The sequence below is a fragment of the Acanthochromis polyacanthus genome, chromosome 20 (genome assembly GCF_021347895.1).
Source record: "Acanthochromis polyacanthus isolate Apoly-LR-REF ecotype Palm Island chromosome 20, KAUST_Apoly_ChrSc, whole genome shotgun sequence".
NCBI lineage: Eukaryota > Metazoa > Chordata > Actinopteri > Pomacentridae > Acanthochromis > Acanthochromis polyacanthus.
Genome location: NC_067132.1, coordinates 17508538 through 17521299, shown reverse-complemented (window position 1 = coordinate 17521299; position 12762 = coordinate 17508538). Strand labels below are relative to the sequence as shown.

General features: G+C 41.3%; 1 protein-coding gene and 1 long non-coding RNA gene across 4 annotated transcripts in view; one reads left to right on the top strand and one right to left on the bottom strand.

Annotated features, from left to right (window-relative positions):
- Positions 1-10189: 10189 nt before the first annotated feature.
- Positions 10190-10947, bottom strand: LOC110960217 (uncharacterized). Its single transcript, XR_002596288.2, has 2 exons — positions 10825-10947; positions 10190-10712 (listed from the first exon to the last, which is right to left on the bottom strand). It is a non-coding gene; the product is annotated as an uncharacterized LOC110960217 (long non-coding RNA).
- Positions 10821-12762, top strand: part of dok6 (docking protein 6) — a 51487-nt gene continuing 49545 nt past the window's right edge. For 2 of the 3 annotated variants that reach the window (XM_022207380.2, XM_022207379.2), the window contains exon 1: positions 10821-10936. In XM_022207380.2, the coding sequence (XP_022063072.1) occupies positions 10871-10936 (66 nt within the window). In that variant the 5' untranslated portion in view covers positions 10821-10870. The remainder of the gene's footprint in view (positions 10937-12762) is intronic. The other variant, XM_051940440.1, reaches the window with a different exon arrangement.

Below are 12762 nucleotides of genomic sequence, written 5' to 3'. Positions count from 1 at the left end.
AAGACAAGCTTGCAGCTAGCGGGGTCTGCATGGTGCCACCAGTGTTTTCAGACTGTCGTTTAAAATAAGGAAGGCCATTAATAACCTCCTCACTGTGCTCTGCTCTGCTGCAGTCTGGCGCTTCTTGCAGAGCTAAATGTGGCGCTGCATGGCAGCAGACTGGCAGACTATGTCAAAGAAGCCATATATACCTGAGGAGAGGGAAAGTGAGATGAGAGACGCAGGCAAACAGACTTTGCATGTGCTCGTGCATTTGTTTGTGGTGTGAATGTGCTGTATATGTGGGCCTAATTGTATTTTTTTACTTACTCACCTGTTTATTTATGTACTGTGTCTGTTCTGCGTGACCCACTATAGTTGGATGAGAATCAGATAGCGGTGATGCAGTCAGGGAACCCGTCAGCGCTGAGTGAAGAGTTATGGTTGCCAGTGGTAATGACTGTGTTCCTTCTTGTCAAACCTTTACTTTGGCAGATGAACAAAACACAACATTTGACAGGGAGTGGGTTTTTTACCCTCACGATCCAAAAATATTACATGTACATAGCCACACTCTGAATGAGTTTTTGCAAAGATGGAGTGGGTACTTTGGTGGAGAAAAAAATAAGCTTTTCCTGAGTGGCAAGGTGACTCATATAATTATTGAGTTATTTTAGGCATATATGCTTTTAAAACAACCCTCTGACAAATCTTAGACATTTGATTTATAATAACCATTCATTACCAAATGGCTCTCGCGTGACCAACTCATCCAGCTACTTGACTAAAATTGAAAATCATACGGCAAGTTTTCAAATTACTGCTTTGGTTCATTCAGTTAGTGAATTCTACTAGAATATATTCAAATTGATACCTTAAATGTGTCAACAAGAAGGTAAAAAGGGGTTGCTGGACCTGTCTGAAATGGTTTCGAGCCTGTTTTCTTGCCTGTGCTCGTGCAAAACTCAAAAGCTTTAGCGCATTATGTGACATGCTGAGATGAAGGCAGTGTGAGTTAACAAAGTCAAACTAATGGTTACCTTAATGTGAATAGCTATGCTGGTATGCGTCTGTTTATCTGTAATGGCAGCCTTAATGGTGCTTATTTTATCCTAGAACAAAAGTGTGCCATTTGAGAGTTCTGCAGCTTCAGCAGCAACACAATGTCAACAACTATGACTCGGCCAATGTGTTGCACTAGGTTAATTGCAGGGCGCTTTAACAGATCAAATACTCTCTCTGTCTTCCATTCCAACACAAATAAAATAGACTTTCCACAAGAAAAGGTTCTTTTGTCTAATAGAAAATTAAGAAATGTGAGCTGTTGCTGCAGCAGGATTATTTTGTTCATGCATACTCAGGTGAGTAAACTGATTTGGAACATCTGGCAAAGTTATTCTTTACAAATTATGCTAAACACAATGCTGTGCATGTACATATTTGCATGTTAGCTGTAGTGCTGTCTCTCACAGTTTTTGTACACTGGCATCACAGTATGCATATAGAGTGGTTAACTTCCATTCATCTTACTTCTGTCAAGACAAGGCTACAGCTATATTTTCAAGTCCTTCATTGCCAAGGGGAAAAACCTGCACATCAGATGATTTATTGTCAACAATCTGCACCCATAAGACACCAATACCGACGTTTGTTCCTGTATAAATTGGTGTCAGTCAGGCAGTTTTATGGTCTGCATGCAGATGTGGGCCACATGTAGACGTCTTTCTAAAACAAGCACTGTGGAATAGGGAAAATTGTGCTTACAGTTCCTCTCCAGGAGGGGCTGGCTGCCTCCCAGACTGCACTGCTGTTAGATCTGCACTTACGAACAAATAATGACAAGTCTGCATCGAATCTACTCATTAAAAAAAGAAAGAACACACTTCTCATTTAGAAAAGTATAAATCTCCTTTTGTGAAACAATTTGAAGTCTGCCACTTCTCTCCATTTACTTCAAAAGATCAATGTCTTGCTTCTACGTTGGATATTTGTACAAGTCAGGAGCTAAATGAGCAGAGTGTTCCTGTTTATCCTCCAGATATGGGTCAGTTGAGATTGCATTAATAATAAAAATAATAACAATACAATTTCTCATGAATGTGGCATTAATCTTCATGCACAAAGCCATGGATAATAGAGGAAATGGATTGAGTTTCAAAGAGCTCTGCCTATCTCAGGCACAATCTGATGATCTGTGAGTAAAACAAACACTTGTTTGCAAAGTGAAGGAAAATAAATGTCGGGATAGAGCTGGAACAGAGCAAAGGATGTCTGCCAATACAACTAGAAACAGCCTGAAAAGCTACATGCAGTACAGTTGAGGGTCATTGCCAAACAATAAGGACATGCATGGCAGATGGGCACACACACTCCTTTACAGTCAGTCATAATACAAGGAGAAGGAAGTGGGAGAATCTTGGGCCAAGGCCTAGAGGGCCCAGGGTGCTGGGAGAAGAGCGCAGCATGAAAAGTGAAGACAGAGAAAACTCATGAAAAAATTCAGTTCATAGTAAACTACATCAAAAGGAATACCAAAATAGGTTTGTTTTCAAGTTTTCCGCGCAAGTCAGCAAAAATTATTCCTTTTGTAGCTGCTTGCAACACATGGAACAGCAGACAGACTTATGAGCAGTGGACAAACACAATTCTGTGACAGAGGTGAGCTGCTGTATTTGTACTGGGATCATGGTCGAGGTGCACAGAGTGCAAAATATAACGAGCTGCAACGAATCGGGCACTGGTGATGGGCCACAAAATCATGGACGGGGCTGTCCCTGGACTCTGACGTCATCGCTGACCTTTCATGTATTTATGGAGGAGGTTTGATTTCCACTCTTTTTCCATGCTCACACATGAGCCGTTGTAAAGCAGGTCCTGGAGGTAAAAGAGTAGCTTTGTTCCGACCTGGACGGTGAGCACTGGAGTCATGTGCTCCTGCCAGTCCTGAAGAAGGGCCCACAAGCCACGGCCATTGAGGAAAGCACAAGGATCACCTGTTTTATATTAAATCTGTCAGATTAAATACGGAAGTCAATAACCTGCGGTGCTCAAGGTGCCAGATATGAACCTCAGCTACTCTCATCACCCTTGCTTACTGTTTTTAAACTGAGTTGTGGGACAGGATAGGCACATTTTGCAAAGAAATACATGACTCTGGACTTGAAAATGGAGTCGCTGTCATTTTAAATGGGATGCACAATGAGAAAGAGCAAGATCAAGTGACAGTAAACCAACACAAAGCATCGTTCTGTTTGGAGTAATGAAGTTTTTGTGCAGATTTAAAATGTATATGAAAAATTACTTCCTCAGTAACTGTATGGCTTTTCCTTTAATACAGCAATACAAACTATCTGTGACACAGCTTATGTTGCTTATCCATCACCATGTGAGACTATAGCACAAGCACAGAGATCTCATTATCATACATAAGAAACATGAAGACATTTAAGCAGCCCTTTCAAGTACCTCGAGAACTGCAGACAATATTGCCCTCTACAGGGCATACACATTAGTCACGCTTGTCTGTCTCTGCTCATTTCTTTTCTTTTCTTTTTTAAACAGGGGAGGTTGTGATGAGTTAAAGAGACTCAGCGCCACATGAGCTGATGAACGTATAATTACACAGTGTTTACAGAGCTTGAGGACCAGCGGCTGCAGGGTGGCACAGCGAGGAGGGAGGTTGTGATTAAATCTAAAGCCCCCAGATCTCACCCTCTTGACTCTAGCATCTGTCCTGCTGCTGAGTCCTCCAGTAAAAACCCCTGTGAGCTTAATGTGTGGTGCTTTGTAGTTGACCCTGACTTTTGACCTTACGCCCAAGTATGTTGAAGACGGTGGTGGAAATAACAAATCCAAAACAGAAATTAAAGAACGAGGGCGAGGAGTCAGCATGATGGTGGCTTTTGACATAAAAATAATGATATTTCGAAAAAACAGATTAAAGATTGATGAGAACTACAGCTCCAAAAATCCTTATATATGGTTCAATTCCAGGAACACAGGGTCTAATTCATCACAAGTCTGTAAGTATGAAAGACGATTAGAATGAATGAGATGGTCGAATGAAGGACCTGGTCAGTGATCCAAGACCAGCCACTCCTTCACTTAGAAATTTGATGAATTCAGCTTCGGGTCCCCAAATTAGCTGTGCGCTACCAACGAAAGAAAAAAGAGACAAAACAGGCATCTCATCACTCTTGTGGGAGTGGACTGAGGCACCTATTTAACTCCTCTGTCTTCCACAAGAAGCTGAGTATGATGAACTGTGGATTCAGCCTCCCTCAGCCGTTTTCTTGGAGAATCGCCACAGAGCAGCAGAAGCCTCTGGAGATGCAGCCCGGAGTTTAGCCTCACTGTGACTCAAGATGGACCCCAATTTAGGACACAAAGACTGGGTCAAACCAGGAGGAGGTATCGCCTTTCTTTCCCTGAGAGCGATCCATTCCTTTTCTATTCAACATGTCCTCGCCCTTGCCTCTCTCCCTCCTGTGTCTATATTCTTCCCTTTGCTTCAGCCTCATCCGTCCACATCTTTTTTCTTCACCAGTTTTCTCTTCATATTTGCATCCATCCTCCACCATTAACATAATGATCATTAGTCTACCTGCAGAGTTTACCTCCAAAGTTCAGTTTCTAACTAATGCACTCATTTACAATTAAAAATCCTCTCTGGATGCAAATACACTCGCTCTTTATTTCATTTAAGCTGGCTGGAATTTAAAATGAGAGGTGTATCTGCTAAATCACCTAGCCAATTAATTTGAAGCAGACATCTGGCTGCAAATTAAATCTCATCCTCGGCTCTTCAGACACAGTTTTTGGCTAATTTGGTAATGTAAGGAACCCTTGTAAGAGGCTTATACTCTCTGCTCATACACTCGTCTGCGACTGAAGTAAAGGACCCTCTCCATTCGCCCACTCTGATGATTCACCTTCTCCAGAAGGACAGAGAGGCCCTCCAACCACTTCTACCTCTAACTGTTATGGAGTAAATCACAAACATGTCATGGCCCGATCCTCTGGGACTACACACAACCTTTGCTGTCCTATACTACTGTGTGACTAACCAATGTCCTCCTTGCAAGGGCCCACTGAGCTCAGAGCAACCCACATCTCTTATTCTGAGAAACTGGCACTTTTTTCCCTCTCCTCTCTCTTTTTCCACACTAGCTTTTCTCCTCCAGGCATTGACATTTAATCAAACCCAAATCCCATTGTGCCTATTAACATATCAGGCTGATAGGAGTTGCTGTAAAAAGCTTGAGTACAGAAACCCGGAGCAGAACATTACCATAACTCTGCCTGTGTGATCTCTATTTTCTCTCCTCCGCCTACGTGTAAAAATGCTTACCTGGCAAACAACTAAGCACGGAGAAGCGTTTCTTTCTCACTCTCCCCCCCTCTTTTTCTCATTCACCCCTGCTTATCTTTTTAGAATGTGTTAATTATTTAGCTGTTGGTGCTTGTGAATGTTTGCCAAATTGCACTGAGACAAACTAAGCATTTAATGCAAAGGCAGTTTTAATATTTCAGCAGACCATCAAAACCATCTAAACTTCGCCTCTGCGGTGACTGAATAAACAATTCAGGGTAGTATTTTTTTTTTTTTTTAGGAATGCTTAGTGCTTTAATGGATGGCCGGGTTTCTCTGCAAGCGGCTCGGTCTTCCCTATATAAATCATCGTGGAACGGAAGGGGCTTGGATACGTGATGCGAAACATGCATGAAAAATGGTGATGATTATGAGGTCAATAGCTGATAAGTTGCCATATTGGACACGAGTAGTTTTCTGCAGCTCAGCAGATATTGGCTGCCTCGCTCATGACCTTGGTGAAGGTCTTTCCTGCTCTTGAGTGAATCTCAACACATCTGACCCCGTTGGCAGCCGCTCATGTATATCAGGGCCATATGCTGGTTTGTGTGGCGGCCGACACACTGAGCATGCGGCCTCTCTACCTGAGACCAACATGAGGCCAAACTGGTTGTTGGTCTCGTATCGCGGCAGGCAATTACTCCCCCCCCCCAAAAAAAACTGGGACAGTTCCTGGTAATGACAGTCGCCAGAGCACAATATTTAGAGCAATGAAAAGAAATTGTTGCTGTCAGCATTGTTTTCTTAGAGAGAGCGAGACAAGGCAGAGGGAATGGAACACGGCCATGTTCTACAAAGAGGATTATGAAGACAAAACAACTTTGACAAGTCTGAAATTTGAGGACACATCCAGGGAGATACGAAGACTATCAAAGTCAAGCTGTTTGTCGGAGGGGTGGCAGCTTGCTGCTGCGTGTGCGCCCTTGTGAATGTGATGAACACAATGGAAAACGTAGACACCGAGTCTTACCTCTGGACTCAAAAGCTGACACTTGACAGAATGGCACTTCAGAAAGTGGCAGCCGTCGATGGCGCTCTGAACAAAGCCTCCCCTCAGCAGGAGGATATTTGATTTCGGTGGCACACGATAAATAAATAAATTAGTTCGAGCAATAGAATAATTGTGCAGAGATACAAAAGACAGTCTGCACTGGAACAACTGTCTCTTCATTTGTCAAGGGAAATGAGATTTGTTGCCGTTTTTCATTGTTAAACTGAAAAGTGTTAAAGGAATCTTGGAAAATGCATCCTGGATTTAAAAGGTTTTGATCTTTACTTAATCACATTGTTCTAAATATAGTTTATATAATTCTGTTATATAAGCCATTCTTCTTTTTTGTGTTTTAAACAACAGAAATAATGGTGGCCACTCTTAAATCAATGTACCTGAGCCATCTGCTGTCTAATTCCTAGGATTTCATTCTACGTGATTGCACAACACTAGCGACGCCTCTCACTACATCCTGATCAGGATTATAGCTCTGGCAAGGATTTTGCTTCGGTGCTTTTATTTGCCCGTGCTTTTTGATTGCCAATCGGCATCATTTTATCTTTACAAGCTGCAGGCGGTGGCTGTATGCTTTGTACAGTGTGGTTTGCTTACAATTCATTTGATCTTTTAATAGGGCACCGGACTATCTGGTTTTATTATTCAGCAAATCAAACAACATCAATTCGGGGCCACCTAATAATGACAAAATGCAGTGCGAGCACACTGGCAATCTCAAAATGTATTTCCTTATTAGTGGGCCGCCTGGTGAAAAATATGGAAATGATATTCATGCTCAGACAGGTAATAACCAAAAGGCAAGGTACAAAGTGTGTTGCAAATTAGTCTGAACACTAAGCTCTGTTGTATATTTGCATTTTGTTTCTTTGAACATATTATTGAAGGGTGGAAAAAAGTGGAGGGCTGAATTTGAATGGTTACCTCAGGTTTCATAAGTTACATCAAAATTCACTAAACAAGTAGTCCTATTAGACACATTGAGTGTTATAAACGATCAAGGACAGCACCTTGATCTTGACCTTGAGCACCAGCTTCTGCACAATTTTAGTGATCAAAAGGATGAATGATGAATGCCTAAACTAAATTAAACAGTCCAGGCCTCCGTAGACTGTGTCAAAACATCAAAATATGCTGCTTTTACTGGGTCACTGCAGGTAGATTCCTGCTACACAACCAGCTAACATCAGATTATGTCCACTATTGTTGAGGTTTACAGTCAATCCAAGTGACCTTAAAGGACAGATTAATTTGTAAAATGAAAAAGAAATCAAGTTTCTTATGACACAAGACAAGCAACAAATTCTTCCTGACATCTGGGAAGCTGAAAGCAGCTTGAAAGACAGCTTAAATGATTAATTGATTTCTTAAATTAGGTCCAATTTATAATTTACTAAACATTTTGGGAACAAAAAGGCCACAATAAGAACAGAGAAAATACTGAAGCGAAAACACACAAGATTAACGCCATAACATATTCTCTCTTAATAAACCAACATCTTATGCTCTGTGGTAATATTAGTCTCCACTGCATTATTTCAACAAATTAAAAGTCAGCAAACTGCAATGCAATTGGCTGCAAAGACGAAAACTATCTAATTTGAAAAAAACTATCCAATGTTACTATCTTTAATTAGCATTAAAAAGAATCGTATAGTCAGACATAAATTTAATAGATTAAACTAAACAAATGTAGCTTTGTATTTGCAAGAAGAAGAAGGCGCTAATTTAAAGGTTAAACAGTGTTTCTTATCATTAGATGCTTTGTCTCTGTTTATAGCTCTATGACCACAATACTATGACTGAACGGTCCCTAAAAAGACATCAGTTCACGAATAGATTAATGACAGCTAATCCAGCAGACAGTCATTATCCTTTCCACTTATCTTCTGAGGAAAACATTTATTTCGATTTTTACTCTTAGTCTATTGATTGTCTTCTCACAGATTGTTTTGTCCGACCAACAGTTCAAAATTCACAAAAAATAAGTTTATCATCACACCAGGCAATAAAAAAATCAGCAAATCCTCACGTCTGAGAATCTGTAAGCAGCTTTAAAAATGACTTAACACTATATACTGCAGTCAATTCCGCCTGAAATTTCTAGTGACGTTTGCTAATATCCATCCATCCATTGTCTATCCTCCCTAGGGTTGCGGGGGGTGCTGTAGCCTATCCCAAATATGGGACGCGCAGCGCGAGGTGCACGTTCACGAAAACTGGCTATTTGTGGATTGTTTACTGATTTCAAGACATGTTTTGGACAAAATATTTTACTGGCTTGTTTTGTCTGGATGTCCAAGGTTGGATTATGGCCGTTTTTTGTGGAATATTTTCATCTGTGGCTAGTTATGAGCCTTCAAAGGTGAGTTGTGCTGTTTACTTGATTTGTTGTTTGTTGGACAAATGTGTTTATATTACCCGCTGTGGTAATCACATCTGAAAGTGGTTCATACCTGCAGATTCATGAGAATCTAAGCTTTTCATGGGTGTATAATGTTTCTGTCATCGAGTTTGCAGCTTCGGTCAATTTAGCAAAATACTTTTACACATCTCAAGACGGCTTGAATACGGGCCGCTGAAGTTTAACGGGCTACATGATTTATTAACTTGCTAAATTAGGTCCAAATAATTGCCTACTCATCTACTGAGCAAGTAATTGCTGCAGATATTTGCGAGAAATGACAATAAGAACTGGGGAAATGTTAAAGTGACAACATGCAAGATTATATTAAAAAACCACACACATGAGCCATTATCTTAGTCGGCATGGTTATTATTCTACACTGAACAGAATATAGCCAGCAAACTAAGCCATAGAAGTAGCTGTGAATGAATAATACAACAATGGATTGGAATAGAATTAAAAATGGGATTAGTAAGAGGAAGAATGGGATATCTATTCATTAAAAGGTTACATATTGTGGGTTTTCATTGTACAGCTATTATCTGATTACAGCCATATGACCATAATACCATAATTGGGTTCAATCCTTATAAAAAAATATCAGTCTGGGGCCAACTAGACACCCAATACTGTCTGAATTAGTCATTGGAGTGATCCATCCGGCTACACAGTGTGTTTTAGAATCATTAAAAATGCCCAGGAGCCCCAGTATAAAGGAATTCTTTTTGGGGTCTTGAAGATGTTTCATCCAAGAAGCTTCTTAAGTGAACTAAAAGGGAACATACAAACACTACCATGCTTGCAACAGCATCACCTAACACTGTTTTTCTTCTCTTTATAGCTCTTCCGGTGCCACATCATCCCTCAACACTGTTTTTTTTTCTGTCTCTACAGCTCCTCGTAAACAATCAAAGTTTGCTCCCACATAACCCAGGAGCAAAATGTACAACTGTGTTCTCTCTTTACATCTCTTCCAGATCAGTCAGCAAAATAGAACACTGTTCTCTTTATCATCATGCTTAACAGGTCATATCCCTCAGTAACATTTTTGACTGCAGTAACAGAAATGTCATGCCAAACCTGTACCATTTATTGAATTTAATAATGAAATTAAAGTTGATTAAAGGATGAAAAAAATGTCATAATGTGGAAGTGATTTGTTTTTTAAAAAGAAGCGGAAAAAAGATTAGATGGGATAAGAATTTGCTGTCATTGGACAAGAGAAATCTGTACTAAGATATGAAAATGCAATTTATCATGTAATCAGAATCAAGTGCACAAGAAGCAGCAAAAGTGCCGAACAATGCAAAACATCTAAGTGGAATAGCTTTAAGGGCAATATGAACAAGCTCCCCTTGATTTTCAGAACCGCTCAATCAGTTTCTCAGTTTAAAAAGCTTTCAAAAAGACACATGTACAGACCAGCACTTCAATAACATTTTATTCTTTCACTAATGTTTGGTTATTGGTCTTTTAAGGTTACAATATATTCACTGATGTTTTATTGCCTTTATTGTTTTATCTAATGTTTTGTGCATAACGTTATGACCTCCTAATATTGTGTTGGTCTCTTTTATGTTGCTAAAACTCCTCTGATCCATGGACACAAATATGTAAGTGGAATAGCTTCAAGGGCAGCATGAATACACATATACATGTATAATTAGTGCCAGCATATGTGTTTGATTTAATATAATAAATAAAAACGGCGCCTCCCTCCTCCTCTTTCTCCTCCACCACCCCTCGCTGCTGTGGGGATGGTGTGGTCCAGGAAGCGCCGCTGCTCCGCTCCGCTCTCTCCGGCTCCGGTGATCAGCTGACTGAATGGTATCTCCCTCCTCTCCCGGATGGATCGCGCCGCTGAAGCCGGGCAGCCTGTGAGCGCTAGCTGACACCGGAGCAGGCTGCGCACCGCTCATCGCTCTTCCTCCTCCTGCTGCGGACCAAGCCTTCAAGTGAAAACAAAAAGGAAGAAAGGAAAGAAAGAAAGATTTGGTCACTTCCTAAAAAAAGAGGCTACTTTATTATTATTTTTTAATTATTATTTTTTTTGTACCCCACCTTTCGGCTTTGGAAGCTTCCCGCTTCCCCTCCTCTCTCTCTCACCATGGCTTCCAACTTCAACGACATAGTCAAGCAGGGATACGTGAGGATACGGAGTAAGAAACTGGGGGTGAGTATACTGTTGCACTTGCTGTCTAGCGAGGAGGAATAGAAGGAGGAGGAGATGGTGGAGGAGGAGGAGGAAGAGGAGTTCCAGTTGTTTGCAGTCAAGGGCAGCTGGATTAAGAAAGAGGCTTTAATTGCTCCATAGGCAGCCGTCCTGCTGTGAGCTCTTCGAGAGGAAGAACAGATTAGACCAGCACGAGCAGCAGCCAAGTTTCACTCAGTGCTTTTGTGCACAGACACGCGTGCACATCCAGAGATGCTGCTGCGAAAGTGTGGATGACTGACAGCTGGTGTCATGTGCGTGTGGTTGCGAATCATAACCCCTGTTGTTTGGAGTTTCTGCAGCCTCCAACTCTTCATTTTATCTGGGAAAGTTAGTTTGCAAGTGATTAAATTTGGTTAAAAAAGACAACATAGAGCATCCATTTATCAAGAGATGCTTTTGTGAAATAGCAGACTAATGATATGTGTGCAAGATGGACAACATGCTGCTGAGAATGTCTTCTCATAATAGAGGATTATCAGCCAGTGCAGCTGTACTGTACTTTAACTCTCTTTCAGCCTCCATGAATTATTCCCAGCCACTGAAAAGTCTCATTGAAGTCCAGCTGATTCAGTGTGAAGGCAGCCCCTCGGTGCCTTGATAATGGATTTCCATTGAGATACAGCAAGGAGGAAAAATGGGCCGAATGCGTAAATTGAAATGAATGATATATATTCAATTATGAGCGCCTTATTGTCTGACTCATAAAGCCATCTGCTTTTGTTCATACTTCCAGCTCATTACGCTAACAGCGCGGGCACACTCCCTCTCCTCTGATGAAGTGTGATGATGGGGGCTAATGATGTCTGCCACCTCACATCATCACCTGTCTTCATCAACACTATTCTGCTATTGTTTGCCGCTGTTCAGGAGATCTTTGATTGCTCTTTGAGAGTAACTGCAGTTGAGACAGCGAGACCCTCGGTGCTCGCACAGGACTTGAGCAGCACAAACAAATGAAAGCACAAGGCGTCTCTTGTTGTTAACATGCAAATCAGCTTGTACAGTTGACTCACTTTATTTGCTCCTTGCATATGCTGTTAGCGAGATGCATTCAGAAAATGTGGCCGGCCTATGACTTTGCAAAGCAAGTGAGGACGCATGCTGTGTTGGCTGTGCTTGAGGTATGGATGCCGTATCGCTGCCAGCTCTGCATCTCATCCTGCTGTTTGTGGAGAAAAACAGTTTGTGTCCTGCTCGCCCACTCCCTCAGCCCTCCACCGCTTGCTGCTGTTTCATCATAGAAAAGTCATGCTGCGATAGCCTCGGAGGACCCCAGTGTGGGAAGGCTGAAAGTATTTATCTGTCCACGCTAGGGTTAGTTATTCCAGGACAATTCTCATTGTGAGCCCGACGGAACAAAACAACAACACTGAGGCATCTGTGTCCCTGAATCAACAGGCGCTGGTACATCTCTGTGATTATTCTGTCTTTTCTGTGCGAGAATATCATCATCAGTGCTAAATTGGATTATTTCAAGTGTTATTGCGCGTGTATTTTGAGAGAGATGAAAATCCAAATGTGTGTGGGCTGAGTGGAGAGATACACATCTGGGTGAAAGGGGAATGATTCACGGTTGGCTAAAATCCACAAAAAAAGTGTTGTTTTGCAGCCCGTTTTGCAACTCCAACCCAAACATCTTATTGACTTTATTTTTGTCTTAATTCTTCTTTTTCTTTCTGTTATTGGTGACTCAACAGCTCAGCAATGTTTGTGGCTGTGAAACGAGATTTGAGGCATCATTATCTTGCTGCACAGGAGATTCAGACCAGAAGGCTAAGAGAAAA